This window comes from Tursiops truncatus, chromosome 10 (assembly GCF_011762595.2).
Source record: "Tursiops truncatus isolate mTurTru1 chromosome 10, mTurTru1.mat.Y, whole genome shotgun sequence".
Classification (NCBI taxonomy): Eukaryota; Metazoa; Chordata; class Mammalia; order Artiodactyla; family Delphinidae; genus Tursiops; species Tursiops truncatus.
The window spans coordinates 55,912,378-55,928,634 of NC_047043.1; the positions used below are offsets into that span (position 1 = coordinate 55,912,378).

Genomic DNA, 16,257 nt, shown 5'->3' on the forward strand with positions numbered 1-16,257 from the left:
GGCCTGGGTTCAATCCCTGGTCAGGGAACTAAGATATCACAAGCTGTGTGACAAGGGAAAAAAAAAAAATTAAGATAAAATGACTCAAAGGCCTAAACAAATACCTCACCAAAGAAGATATACATATTTCAAATAACTGCACAAAAATATGCTCCACATCATATGTCATCAGGGAAATGAAAGTTAAAACAATGAGATACCTTACGTACCTATTAGAATGGCCAAAATCCAGAACACTGGCAACACCAAATGCTGGTGAAGATGTGGAGCAACAGGAACTCTCATTCATTGCTGGTGGGAATGCAAAATGGTACAGCCACTATGGAAGACAGTTTGGCAGTATCTTACAAAACTAAACATAATCCTACCATAAATTCTAGCAATTGTGTTCCTTGGTATTCATCCAAAGAAACTGAAGACATACATCCACATGAAAACCTGCACATGGATGTTTACAGCAGCTTTATTCGTAACTGTCGACACCTAGAATCAACCAAGATGTCCTTCAATAGGTGAATGAATAAACTGTGGTACATCCAGACAATGGAATATTACTCAGTGCTAAAAAGAAACAAGCTATTACGCCATGAAAAGATACAAAGGAAGCTTAAATATGGACTACCCAGTGAAAGACGCTAATTTGAAAATTAATATACTGTACAATTCCAACTATATGACATTCTGGAAAAGGCAAAACTATGGAGACAGTAAAATGATCAGTGGTTGCCAACGGTTGGAGAAGGAAGGGATGAGCAGGCAGAACACAGAGGATTTTTAGGGCAGTGAAACCATGCTATATACTAAAATGGTGGATACATTATACAAATCATTATAAATCTGTCCAAACCCATAGAATATATAAACACAGAGAGTGAGCCTTTATGTAACCTTTGGACTTTGGGTGATTAAAATGTGTCTGATACAGGTTCACCAACTGCAACAAAAGGTACCACTCTGGTGGGGGATTTTTTTTTTTTTTTTGGATTGAAGTATAGTTATTACACAATGTTGTATTAATTTGTGCTGTACAGCAAAGTGATTCAGTTATACATAAATATACTCTTTTTATATTCTTTCCCATTATGGTTTAGCACATGATATTGAATATAGTTCCCTGTGCTACACAGGAGGACCTTGCTGTTTATCCATTCTATAAATACTAGCTTGCATCTGCTAATCCCAAACTCCCACTCCATCCCTTCAGTGGTGGGGGATGTTGATATGGGGGGACGCTATGCAAGAGAGGGGGCAGGGAGTATATGGGAAATTTCTGTATTTTCTGCTTAATTTTCCTGTGAACGTAAAACTGCTCTAAAAAAAAAAAAGTCTGTAAGTAAATAAAACCCGGGGCGCGGCGAGAAGGATTTCTAAATAATTTTCTACGGTAAATTATCAGAATTCTATTTACTCTTACTTTGCAGATAGATACAAATAACAAACCCTTAAACATACATTTTGTTTGCTTCTCAGAAAAGGTTTGTGAGCCACACGTTAAAAAGAACAAAAGAAGCCTCAAAGGAACTAAGTGATTCACTCAAGGCCACTCAGTTATGGGAGCAAATTCTGAACTCAGGGATTCTAACTCCAGAAGTCCAAAATAACTGCATCTAAGAAAAGACTTCTGAAACCCAAACAACTATTCTAAAGCAATGGTTTAGAATAATAATGACAACAATTCATTATAAAGCTTTAATCTGGCAAGCGGTAAAACGAAAATAAACAACCATACGTAGTCACTCGCAGGTTGGCAATGACCTTTCTTGCAAAAGACGGCTTTTACGCTGAGTTTACCATCTTAGTGCTTAATGTGAAAATACATTCTCTAAAGCAATGGTGGTACGGCTTGTCTAAGTTTGCTTCTTAAATACCATTATATTACAAAATTAAAAGATGAGAACCGGTCCATACCTCGAGGGAAAAAAAAAAAAAGGCCCCATTAGTCTGGGAGCCCCTGCTCCAGGGAAGTCTCAAGCTGTTTCTCAGCATCAGTCTCAGAGAAGATGGGAAAAGAGCAGAAAAGCCTGAGCTGGGGAACCTGACTACTGAGGGCGGTGTTCTCAAAGGGGCAGCACATTCTACTAACTCGAGGGCCGGTCCACGGACACTCAGACTCAGGGGCTCTGTCTTCAATACCTTCCCCAAGCCGCAGCCAAGGCGTCCACCTCAACACGGAGCGGAGGGACCGCCCTGGGGGTAAGGGCCGGAGAGGGGTCGGCGAAGGCTGCGCTGCCCTGGCGAGCTCAAGCCGCACCCCGGGCCGCCCTCCCCGCGTGCCAACCTGACCCGAGCCCACCCCGCTCACCGGGGGCTCCCGCAGCGGCTCCGGCCTTGGGGACCGCCGCTTCGGCGCCGGGACGCCGGGAGATGACACGGGAACTGGACGCCACGGCACCTGAGGCCCCAAATAATGGCTGACCCGCGGATACCGCGATTTCCGGTCGCTCACCCCACCTCCCAGTGCCGGCTCTCTAGGAAGCCATAGCTCTATGGTTCCTAGTTTTTGCCGGTGAAGGCGAAGAAAAGCGGAGCTCCTGGACCCTTGGGTCTTCATTCCTCCCAACCAGAGAGTAGGCGTAGCTGTGTTCCGGAACACAAGGATCAGCGGTGAATCACACGGTTCAGGCCCTCAGGACGCTTGTTGTCTCCTGAAGGAACGGAACCTTTTTGTTTTAATTTGCAGTTCAACTGAGGTTGATGGGGAGTAATTCTTCATATGTCTGAGTGACTTCGTGGGTGACTTTTCCAATCTATTCTTGAACCTGGAGCAGTTCTCACTGTAAATAACATGGCTTATAAATGACTCCCTTGTGAACTGGCTTACTGTCGAGTATCTCTTGCCCAAATGATGAGATAATGGAGCTCTGGTGTTAAATATTAATCAAGCTGAAACTGCAATAGAGAGACACTGCCTCTCTGGAATGAGAAAGTTGTTGCAGTTGTCCATCACCCTGGGTAAATTTAGGTCTGTGTAAAGGAAACTGAACTCTGATTCTCTCTTTGATACTTAGATATTTTAAGTTTGGACTCCTGGAGTCGTCAACCCCTATATAAGACAGACCAGAAAGATGCTCCAAGAGGGTGTTGCAGGAGAGGGAAATGTCATGTCCTGGGACCCACAGGAGCCCTTAGAATGGACCATGGCCAAGTGAGGGTCCTTGGGTTGTGCAGGAAAAAATTCAAGAGCTCACCAAAGAAAAGTGAAAGCACGTTTATTTAGAGCGATACACACTCCACGGGCCAAATGTGGACTGTCTCAGAAAGTGAGAGCGGCCCCAGGGCATGGGGCTGTAGTTTTTATGGGCTAAGTAATTTAATACGCTAAGGAATGGGAGGAATATTGCTGTTACCAGAAGGAATATTGCTATTTCTCGGAAGGGTGGGGATTTCCCAGGAATTGGGCCACTGCCCACTTTTTCGCCTTTTCTGGTCTGTCTGGGAACTGTCATGGCTGAAGGGGCATGATTTTTAGTATTACAATGAAGGTATAATGAGCTAAAGGTCAATGACCAGACTTTTCTCAAAGCTACCTTGGTTACCAAGCAGGTTCTAGCTGGTCTTTATCGAATCCAAACAACTGCGCTCCATCTTCATTTATCTAGAGTTTGTGTCCTGCCCCTTTCCCTCCTGTGTCAAGGGCCAGGGCCATGTCTGTCTGGATCCCTTGTATACTTGGCACCTAGCACAAAGCCATACTAGGTGCTAGATGAACGTTTGTTGAATGAGCAAGGTGTTATTCTGTATATATGTCCTCTCCTGGCTTTCAATGAACACCTGCCTAAACATTTCAGCCTCTACTCTTTCATTCATTCAACAAGTATTAACTGAGTACTAACCATGTGCTAGACACTATTTTAGGCACTAGGGACATAAATGAAGAGGTAAAGTCCCTAGGAGCTTACATTTCTAGTGGGGGTAGACAGGAAAACAAATACAAAATATGTCAGGGAGTGATACATGCTAAGCAGAAAGATGGTAAAGACCCAACAAAGGAGGCTTAGAAGCAGCAGCCAACCAAGTAGAAGGAGAACCAGGAGATAGTACTTTATAGGTCTCAAAGCACGAATGGGAGATTTTGAAATAATAATCAACGTGGTCCCTGCTCCCCCTACACTAAATCATTTTACTTGTGACCTGAGGCCCCTTCTCCTCCCCTGCCTGCCCAAGTAGACAGAGGTTATTCACTGTGAGACTAGAAAAAAAGGGTACAAAGACTATACTGTCAGCTCAATAGACACTTTTGGGAGATGGAAAGACATGCTTGCCAAACAAGTGTTTCTGCTAGGGAAGAAGAAAGGAATGAGAGGAGCCAAAATGACTAATTGGGCTGTGGATGACTGACCAGTGAGCCTATAATCATCCACACCCTACCAAGCAGTGGCCTGGAAGGATGTAACCAGAGTTGTCTGCTGGTGAGGACCACTAATTGCCAATGGTCAGCCTAGAGCCCCAGTTTTATCATTCAGTTTGTGCCCTGAGATTCAGCCTGGTGCCCATCTGACAGTCAAGGAATTTGAAGCCTCCTCATCCTCACCCCAAGATGAAAGGCTTGGTTATCTTGTGGGATGATGGTAGTCGAAAAGGGATACCCTACCTTTGAAGAAGATGGAACTATATGGAATCTGTTTAAAGTGGCCCAGAGAGCTGGGATGTTGGTGGAATACAACACATAGCCTCTGTTTTACGTACACTCACACATTCTTAGCACATAGAATTCCCACAGGTGAAGTACACTGGATTTGGAATCAGAAAACCTAGGTTTGGGTCCTGGCTCTTTCTCTTACTAGCTCTGTGATGTTATTAAGTCAGCCTCTAAGTCTCAGTTTCTCTGTCGGTCAAATATTGGTGTAATGCCTACTTCATAGCGTTGTTGTGAGCATTCAGTAAAAGGATCATGTGAAAATACTTTATGAGACAATTTAGTTGTCAAAAAAGTTGGATAAAAGAAGTAATGGTCAAAATCTAGAACTTGGCATAATGTAATATTTGTTCATTAAGTTAATATTAGGACTTCAGGCACCTCAAAAGCAAACAAGAATTAAATGAGTTTGTTAGGGCTATACAGTATATTCAGTTAATTAGGGACATAGGCAAGAATGGAACCGAGATCTTTCTGCTCTTTCTTTTGCAACAGGTTACATGCACTTAAACTGTCCAGATACCATAGAAATCACTTAAACATAGAACATGCCAACTCTGAAACATTCTTCTGAACTAAGCCCCTACTTTAATGCCAATTAATAGCTTGGAAACTTGAGTTCTATTCTTAATATTGCAGTTTCCAAACATCCCTTCAACCATTCCCATAGTTTTTAAGGGCCCAGACTCTGGAGCCAAAATCTCTGATTTTAAATCCAGGTTCATATGTGAGTACAACCCCCTTTTTGTGAGAAAGAAAAGTACACTAAAAAATGAGGGACCTCGGACTTCCCTGGCGGTCCAGTGGTTACAACTCCACGTTTCCAATGCAGGAGGCATGTGTTCGATCCCTGGTCAGGGAACTAAGATCCCACATGCGGTGTGGTATGGCTAAAAAATAAAAATAAAAAAAAATAAGAGGGACCAGACGTACACTCACGGCTGCCTCACCTTCTCATGGACCACTTTGTCTCTGAGAAGCAAGATCAACACATTCTCCTATCTTTGTGGTTCTCCTGTTTAATTTCATTGTCTTGCCTTAACAGGAAGGAAAATTGATCCTTCATTTTGGGGAGGGAAGAATTATACCAGATCCTTTGTCATAGGTCAGTCACACACCAATTTGCATTTAAAAACAAACAAACAAACAGCCCCACAACACTGGTAGAGTAGGATTTTATAGAAAGATGAGAAACACGACCTTAACATTCAGACTAGGATTTCTGTTTTAGTTGACCAGTATTCTGAGGTCTTAGCCCCATCTTAGACTATCGGTCCTCTCCCTCCAGCCTCTTCTCAAATACCTATCTATGATGTTGATTGATGCTCTTACACCTCTAATTCGGAGAGGTCCAAAAGCATACTTTTAAGTCAATCTAGAATCTTCCATCCTTAGCAGTGGCTAGGTGTCTGGGCAGAACAAAATGTAACTGAGGCCCTCCCCAGTCCAAGAGATTATGCAAATACTTCTCTTTCAGGTATTGGAAAATAATGGAATTAGTACTACATGGTTGAAGGGATTATTTCTAGACACTAAATTCTGAGTCAGGCATATGGAGAAGAGATCATGGAGCTCTTCAAGAATGCTAGCTCTCCCTTTGCCAATTTATTTCTCATAGTATTGATGAAAGTTTTGTCTTCTGGACCCTCCCAGTGTGGGTGAGTAGGTCTTGAACGGCAAATCCACTTTAATAATCCAATCTCCCTAAACCTTTGAATTCCCGCCCCATACATTAAACCAAGGGAGGGCGGGCATTTCTGATTCATTCACAACAGGCCATCTTTTGGTCCATGTTTCAGCCAGTCAACCAAACTGTCAGAGCCCTTTCTAACTCCCAGATTTGCAGATTCAAATGCTAATCTCTTCTGAAAACAACCTCACAGACACACCCAGCAATAATGTTTTGCCAGCTTTCTGGGCAACCCTTAGCCCAGTCAAATTCAACATAAAATTAACCATCATAGGGCTTCCCTGGTGGCGCAGTGGTTGAGGGTCCGCCTGCTGATGCGGGGGACACGGGTTCGTGCCCCGGTCCGGGAGGATCCCGCATGCCACGGAGCGGCTGGGCCCGTGAGCCATGGCCGCTGAGCCTGCGCGTCCGGAGCCTGTGCTCCGCAACGGGAGAGGCCACAGCAGTGAGAGGCCCGCGTACCAAAAAAAAAAAAAAAAAAAAAAAAAAATTAACCATCATAATTATTATCCCTTTAAGTAGTGTAGAATCTCATCTAATTGGTGTCTTCTCTTTCATTCCTGACATTGGTATTTTGTGTCTTCTCTTCTTTTAGCCTGATCAGTCTTGCTAGAGGTTTATCAATTTTATTGATTTTTCTAAAAGAAGCACTTTTGGTTTCATTAATTTTTTTCTATTGTTTTTGTTTTCTGTTTTCTAGTTTTCCACTCCGACTTTATTACTTCATTTCTTCTGCTCACTTTGATTAAAAAATTTTTTTTATTCAAGTATAGCTGATTTAAAATGTTGTGTCAGTTTCAGGTGTACAGCAATGATTTGGTTATATATATATGTTTCCTCATATATTGTGCCAATCAGTACTTGTGTCAGTGAAGGGGTCTAACGGCCCAGACCTCTCACTTCAAGTTTGGGCAATCTTGAAAGGCCATCCCAGTCTGAGTCTGAAGCCAGCAAAGGGAACATAGGTAACTCTGTGACTACAACATAGCTATCTTCTCCCACTGCTAATCCTGCTTTCGTCACTCTCTCTACAGATGTTAATCCCAATAGCGCTCTCCAATAAATTTGCTGCATATTATCCTGTCCCAGAATTTACTTCCCAAAAAGTTCAACTTAAAACAATCAGATAACTCAACTTTTTAAATTGTTAATTTTTAAATAACTGTTCCACGTGTACTTGGATATGTAAATACCTAATTTTATATTACTTTCTTGGTCTGGTGTTTACCAAATTTGAACCCTAAAATACCATGAGGATTGATCCATGGCTATAAATTATTAGGGAGACTTTTATTTTACATTTAAAGCCCAGGACAAGCCCCACAAACTTCCTTAATGTCTTCCCTCTGCTCCTGACTCACTTTTTTTCCTAATGTATGCTTTCACTGAGGATGTAGCCCTGTGAAGATCTAGGTTTCTTGTTAATCTAGGTTCCAATTTTCCACCTCTTTGTAAGCCCAAGGCTCAAATCCTGCCCTTGTGGCTGATAAAATCTAAGTCCCTTGGCGACCAAGATCTCCAAACTGCTGCATGGCACCCAAGGCTTTATCACCCACTTATCTTTCTGACTTCCATTTCCTCTTCATTCTAGGCTTTGAGGATTTATTTCACTTTCTTGAAAGCCCTGTAAAAGGATGTTCAAGTTTTATCCAGCATTTCTAGGTTGTTTCATAGCCAAAGGGCTTTATGATTATTTTGTTTGCCATATTGTTCTATTATAAATTTTTAAAACATGAATCTCTGTTCAACTCTGTTTTTAAACCAACACTGCAAATGTGACCGCATTTTCTTTCACTCAGTAAACTGGTTGCTAATTTGTTATGATTATACTAACTTTGGTATATGTCTCAATAATTTTGTGACTTATAGACTTTTCTGAGGGAAAATGGACAATCATCACACAAATAGTCATGTAAAGAGTCAAGGCTCCTAATGGAGAGTTTTCTTAAATCCCCACAGCAAAAGTTTTGCTTTATATAGATTCCTACACCCTGTCCCAGAAATGCTGATTTGCTGGGCCTGGGAAATTACTTATATTACTTCTTGTGATTCCCAGATTTGGACTTCACTGGGCTTAGAGACTGGTTATAGCTTTTTCGTGTCTACAAACCTTGTACGTCAAATTATGCCACGTGGATTTGAAATGGTCAGTGGAAAGAGTGTGACCTAGTCAAGTCCTGTATCTATGTTGTCCAGAAAGGCATCTGCCATATCCTTTTTGACCCCTCACCAAACTGCCTTCTGGAGCAGAAATGGACTTCAGGGAACATGCTGGTTTTATTCAGCCAAATGACGTCTACATAATAGTATAGGTTTGAAACACAGATGAGACCGGGGGGGGGGGGGGGGGGGGGGGGGGGGGGGGTGGGTGGGACAATAAGTGGCTGTTCAAGTTCTCTAAGGAAATAACAGAAGGACACTTTCTAATGGTTAGAGCTCTAGTTTATGTAGAGTTGGCCCTCCGTATCTCTGGGTTCTGCATCCATGTGTTTAACCAACCACAGATAAAAAATATTAAAAACAAAAAAAAATTCCAAAAAGTTCCAAAAAGCAAAACTTGAATTTGCCACACTGGCAACTATTTACATATCATTTACATTGTATTTACAACTATTTACATAGCACTTACATCATATTAGGTATTATAAGTAATCTAAAGATGATTTAAAAGTATACGGGAGGATGTATATAGGTTGTATGCAATAGTTTGCCATCTTATATAAGGGACTTGAGCATCCTTTGAGTTTGCTATAGGGGTGGGGCTCCTGGAACCAATCCCCTGCAGTTACCGAGGGACAACTCTATTATGAGTGTGAAAATAACAAGCTTCATGTTGTGTTTGAATCTCAAACAACAGAATCATTCTTTCTAAAAACAGCTGCTTAAAAGAAGAGCAAACTGGACAGTTTTCTTCCCACTCTCAATAAAGGAAGGAAGCAAAGGGAAAAAAATTCAGTGATATTTATAACAAGTAAATAACAACAGATATTTATTGGAGGAATTATAGCTATCTTCTGCAAAAACAGTTTTATGACTTCAGTTTTATAACATCAGAGGTGACTATAGACAGTCTAGTTTCTAAACACAACCTAACAATATGAGCATACTATTTTATTTATATTGAATGGGAAAACATTAAAAAGCAAGTCTGTCTCTCAGGATACAGAGCTGAAATGAAATATAGTCTTATGGGATTCATATTCAATGGAATTACTCAGCTATTTAAAGCTCTTTTTGGTTTCAATTTTCTTCTCAGTTCCTAATAAGACCTAACATAGTACACACCATCAATGAAAAATATCTCTAAGTCTAGGGAGACACTTTCCTCTCTATGCATGATTCTTTGTCTTTCATATTTCCCTTTAATCAAGGCTACATAAGATTTTAATTTCACACTTTTTCTCACAACTAAAAAGAGACGTGTATATTTCTAGTCCACACCAAAGCAATTCTCAATAACCAGGGTATCTGTGACTGAAAAATACTTGCCTCTTCATATTCCTCAGGAATATTCAGGGTACTAAAAACTAAAGTGAATAAATGTGAGTGCACAGGAAGCTGGCAGATGACAAGAACACGGATGGGCAATACACAGTAGTTTAGTGATGTACATTTCAAAAGAGCTGGGGTTTTGATGGAATAGAGAAGAAATGGCCGTACAAAGAGGTAAACGGGTTGGGGGAGAAAAAACTAGCAATTGAGGGACTGCAGAGGAAGCACTGCTGTTAGGGATCAACCAGGCTTCCATTAGAACAGGAAGTTGGAAAAAACACATTCAAGGAGACAGATCCTGAATTCCAGAGTGTATCATGAAAGGGCTTGAAAGGAACTGCAAAATTAAACTCTGGCTGAAGCAGGCAGCTGGAAGTATTGAAAAACTTCTGGAGGAAGGTGGATGGTCAGTTCAAATTATATTGCAAAATATTTGTATGAAAAGGTACAGAGACCATCTGTCAACATTTACTCCTGCAGCTTAAGACAGGCATCAACCTCTCAGACTAGAAGCTAGTGAAGGCCTCCTCCAGGGTCCGCTATCTTAGCTTGCCTGGGCAAGAAAAGTGAACGTATTCTGATCTCTGGCCAGTCTCCTAGAAGGTATTTACTCTTGAAGATCACAGTCTTTTAAGATGAAAAAGAAAACCTATTTGAAGAAAAAATTTCAGATGCTATGACACAGTGGTAGGAAAATGTTTTGGTCAGAGAACACTTGCTCAGCAATATAGGAAGCATCAACAACTCTGCTTAGCAATAATAAATGCTTAAAAAATACCACCTGACAGGCACACAGGAAGCTGTTTGCCTATTTTCTTAAAGCAGTTTTAGCAGGGCCAGGAGACATTAGTCCTGGGAGTTTCCACATAGGTAATCAGCAGGTGAGGATGGCTGCCATGACAAAAGGCATGAATATTAATGACAAATCCCTTGTAGAATTTTAAAAGGACACATGACAAGGGAAAAATGATGGAAGTGCCCTTACTGCTGCAGTTCTGTTTAGCCACTGCCACATGTGGGTGACCCTACTCTTGTGTCCACCCAGACTCTTGGGGAAGTGCCTACCCAAGGGTAACCAATGTTACAAGAGTCCTACCCCCTGAATGCAGCAGATCTGTTCCAGAGCCTCCAAACCTTGCTTTGAATAACTATGCAAAGAGGGACTATTACATCACAAAATAATATATAAGCCATTATCCTATCAAAATAGGACGAAACCAAACAATCCCTTTTCACCCAAATATACCCTTCACACCTTCCAATTCTTTCTAAGAAGTAACAGCAAGGAAGAAATATATAATCCTTAAAACTAAATTACAAGGTGCAGAGACAGGCCATAAATCTAACTCAGAGAAGACTGACAGCATCTTCCTTAGGAAACCATGATCAAATAACTGTCCAGATATAATCAACCACCTTTCACAGAAGTGGCTACTCAGGGGGATCCCAACTGGTCTCCCCCTCGCATAGAACCATCATGATGGACAGAGGCACTTTGGTATAATAAAGAAAGCATGGACTTGAAAGTCAGATCTGAGTTCACATTCTGGCTCCAACCACTTACTAGCCAGTCACCTAACCTCACTGAGACTCAATTTTCTTGTACCAATGTTATGAGGATTGGATGGGATATCAAATCCTCAGTAATCCCTGAAACAATAAATCACTATGTGCATAAGACAAATGGTGTTAGGTTTGGGCATTCACTGTATACAAAGAAAGAGGAATGGCTGCGTTAAGAATGGGGAGATTCTAAGGGTTCCCAGACGGATTCTGAGCTGTCTTAAAAGTTTAAAATATTGGTTGTAAACAGATTAAGGCCTTGTCAGAGGGCTAGACAAAAAGAAAGGCTTGTCACACATTTACATGCATTATCTCATTTAATCCTCACAACAACCCTGTGAGGTAGGTCGTTATTCCCATTTTACAGATAAATCTGTGGCTCAGAGCATTTGAGGGACTTGTCCAAAACTGACAAGCTAGGGCACAGCAGATTTGGAATTAGAACTCATATGTCTCTGACCCAAAAGTCTGCACTTTCAGCTACGAAAATCCATGTAACATGTGAAGGCAGAGTCTTCTCCTTGTTTGAATTATGCTGTGTCTCTTTAAAGGCTTTGAAACTGCAATTGTTCCAATTTCATAAGATGGCATTTTTTCTGTAGACATATATCGAAAAGGTGGAGCCTAGGTGGTTCTTTATTATCTGCGGATCCTTCTAAAACTGTGGGAGAGGAGAATGTAGTAAAGCTTTGCTGTTTTCTTTTAACCTAACAGTGATTAAGAAAGTGGATTATATATTCTGTTGACAACTGTAAAGTCAATTTATCTCAAAACTGCAAAAGCCAACAACTGGCATTTATGATGTAATACACAGGAAACAGGCTCTAAAAGGAAGTGACGTGCTCAGGGTTCCCCTGCTACTAAGTGTCAGTATTAGGGTGCAATCCCAGGACTTTAGAGTCTATGTTCTATGCGCCTTTCATAACCCTGTTGAGTGAAAATGAACATGTACTCGTTGTATTTAAAAAATACAAAAGTAGTACATTCTCACTGTAGAAAAATATGAAAGTAGTACATTCTCACTGTAGAAAATCTAAAAAGCATAGAAAAGTACAGAGAAAAAAATAGAAATTACCTATAATCCTATTACCCAGAGATAATCACTGTTAACATTTTGGTTTGGTATTATTTCATTCCCATTTCTTTCCTTTGTATAAATGTTTTTTAAAAATTTGGATCGTATTTCATTGTTTTTCTCTTTATCTTCTATTTCATCTAAATCATTTCCCCCATGGCATTAAATATTCTTTAAAAATGTTTACAATGGGTGCCAAACCATCATATGGCTAGACCGTCATTCACTTAAACCCTGTATGGTTGAAAATCTAGTTTTCTTCCTCCAGGTATATATGATGCTGGCATGAATAGCCCTTCTGTTAATCTTTGTCTACTTCTGATTACTTTCCCTGTATGAATTCTTATTAGAGAATTAAGGTTGATGATACTGAAAAATTGCTTTTCCAGAAAGTAGCAATTAGGTCCACTTCCAACAATATATGGCATTTATGACGTTTCTTTCTCCTCATTATGTTTTCTCTGGTGTTGAATAAGCTGTGAGCTATAACGATAGGCTTTCCCACACTCACTACATTTATAGGGTTTCTCCTTTGTGTGGGTTCTTAAATGTAGAATAACTTGAGAAGTCTGCCTGAAGGTTTTTCCACACTCATTGCATTTATAGGGTTTCTCTCCAGTGTGCACTCTCTGATGATCAATAAGATTTCGATTAGAAGTAAAAGCTTTCCCACACTCATTACATTTGTAAGGTTTCTCTCTACGATGAAGTCGCTGATGTTCATTAAGGGTCTTCTTTAAGATGAAAGCTTTTCCACACTCATCACATTCATAAGGCTTCTCCCCAGTGTGAATTCTCTGATGGTCCATAATCTTTGTATTAGAAACACACGTTTTCCCACACTCCTTACATTTGTAAACTTTTTTTCCTTTGTGCATTCTCTGATGTTGAGTAAGGTTTGAACTACGGCTAAAGGCTTTCCCGCACTCGATACAAGTGTAGGGCTTCTCGCCAGTGTGAACTCTGTGATGTGAAATCAGACCAGAACTCCGACTAAAGGCTTTCCCACACTCCTTACATTCATAAGTTTTCTCCCCACTGTGGATTCCCTGGTGCCGAATGAGGTGTGACTTACCACTGAAAGATTTCCCACATTCGCTGCACGTGTAGGGCTTCAGTCCAGTGTGGATTCTCCGATGAACAACCAGGTTGGAGCTATGACTGAAGGCTTTTCCACACTCCTTACACTTATAGGGTTTCTCTCCTGTGTGGATTCGTTCATGTACTGTGAGGTTTGCACTCTGACTAAAGGCTTTCCCACACTCAGTACACACATACTGTCTCTTTTCAGCCTGACTTCTCTCATTTATTGTAGGGTCATCTTTTTCAGATTCTTGGTCACTCACTTCTGTGAATGTTTTATTATCCTTAACTGTCTTCTGTTTGAAGTTTCTCGTCTTTCTCCTCATCTTCTCTTGCTTGAAGCATCCCAGTGGCCCCTTGAGTCTTCCCTTTCCCTTCAGAGGAGCTTTCTAAACATTGACTTCCTTGGCAACACCTCTGCGGAGTTCTCTTGAAAGTACGAGATTCAGATTTTTCGGGAATGATGTTTTTGAATCAATACTTCCTCAATCCCCGTTTCACCATCTGACAGAAGAAAGAAAAGTTGCACATGTCACCTGCTCTCTATACTAGAGGAAGGAGAATTATCCAAGGATAACAAGATGTGGCAGAACACAAGGTCCCTCATGGAAAAGTAAGTGTTCAAAGGCAGGGGGACCTGATCAAAAAGATGAGAAAAATGAGGATAGACATAGAAGCCAATGGAAAGGCTTATGGAAAGCCAGGGGCTGACAGGAGCCCAACATGTCCAGCATCAGAATGAACGATGAGTAGTATAAAACCCATCCTGGTTTCTTCCTGTCTCATGCTCTACTCCCAGAATTGGAGCCATCTAACTCCTAATCTGATCCCTAGAAAAAATGCACTGAAAGATCCTTCGTTCAGTAGCTTAAGTGACTAATCTTCAGATCAGTTTGGCATTTAGTTCATGCTGACCTATTCCCCTAGTACCAGTGATACAGTGGCTGGAACAAAATAGGTGCTCAAAAATTGTTTTATAGAATAATAACTCGGATTTTGTCTTAAGGTATGACTAAGATTTCATCTTTTGCTTTGGTCGAGGTACTACATCCCTCTTCTTAAACTTTGTTGTGATAGGGGTAACACAATTCTTCCAATATTGGAGCATAGTCATATCATAGCCTACTCTGTAGCGGCTGGTCTGTAGCTGGATCCAGCCGTATGTGCTAGTTCAGTCTGTCTGCTTTTCACCAAGCAGTCTACTGGGTGAACCTGAGAGGCTGAACTGGGAAACAGGGTTAATTAAAGCATGGCAGGGGAAACTCTAATAGGACCTTGCATGGTACAGTGGTAAAGTATCTAAAGATGGCAATAGGGTGAGAGCAGTGGGCAGCACAACCAAGAGGGGCCAATACATGAAACCAATGTCAGGGATGAGCAGGAGTTTCCCAACTGGTTTGATGTAAAGCTCTGAACATATAGATATCCCTAGCAGACCTCAATCTAGAGGGGGTTGAGTCATAAAAGAAAACTGAAAGATGACTCCATGATACTAACACATGACTAATTTTCCTTTTACTATGTTCCTTTTCAGACTTGTCCATATTCATAATTATATAGTTGTAAATATACAGTAGATATAATTTTGCATCCTACTTCTTTTACTTAATTTTTATAAGTATTTTTCCATATTGCTATTAACTCTTCATATGATCATTTTCTGACTGCATAATTCACCACCAATTAAACTCCTTACAGTTTACCTACAATTTTGCTAGTGTCAGACATTTCTGTTGTTCCCTGAGGTTTAACCACTATTAATAATGCTATCATGATCACTCTATACATATAAAGTTTTCTTCTCATTGAAATATATTCCTAGGATAGAAGTTCCACAAGTGAGTGACTGGGTCAGAAGGAATGACGTTGTTTTGTAGTACTACCTACTGCTTTTCAAAAAGCTTGACCAGTTTTCATTATCCCATAGCATTCTGATAAACTGAGTCAAGATCTCTGAAGGAAGGACATATTCAATGGTGAGTGCTCAAGGCCAGCAAGAAGAGAACTGTGGAGGTTAGAGTTCACATCTCAGAAGGGTGAGTGCCACCCATATGATACACAGGCACATATACACAGACTCATGCCCAAGATATGGAGGGCAGGCAGAGAAAATGGTGGGGGAGGAGGGGTTCTTGGCAGGAGCCTGAGCACACTCACATCCAGCTGCTGTTACCCTCCTAATCAAACAGGAGTTAGCAGGTGGAGGAAACTCAGTGAGAAGCCAGGGGAACTGCAGAGCAGAGTGGGACAGTAAGTGAAGCCGCCTCCAGAGTTCTGAGAAAGTTGATGGTTCTTTCTCAGTTTCTTTTCCATTTTTAATCTTCTCTGAAACTTTCTTTTCTTCATACATTTCTTCAACTAGTAATTATTGAACACTCTACCCTGTACATATCTCTGTCCTGGGTCTCATGCAGGGAAATTTTCAAAAAGCATTGTTGCAGAAAAGTGAAACCATTTGTGGTATGAATGAATGGATGGATGACTAGGTGGATAAGTTTATGGACTTGCTGTTATGAAAGCCTCCCATTTTGCTGGCAAATTGTCCTCTGCTAACTTATGTTATTGTTTAATTCTTCTTCTTTCTACAGTATTACTTATGAAAACTCAGGAAATGACTTTAGAGGAACAAATTCCCATAATTACTAGAACAAAGTATGTTAGAGATTCAGAATGAGACAGTGCCCTGAAGCCAGCCCCCGGATGTCTCATTTCTAGGCA

General features: G+C 40.9%; 1 protein-coding gene across 1 annotated transcript in view; it reads right to left on the reverse strand.

Moving 5' to 3' along the window:
- LOC109552010 (uncharacterized) overlaps nucleotides 1-16,257 on the reverse strand; it is a 60,688-nt gene that overhangs the window by 16,303 nt on the left and 28,128 nt on the right. The window contains 2 exon segments of the mRNA XM_073811036.1: nucleotides 12,892-13,153; nucleotides 13,475-13,708. Of these exon segments, the coding sequence (XP_073667137.1) occupies nucleotides 12,892-13,153; nucleotides 13,475-13,708 (496 nt within the window).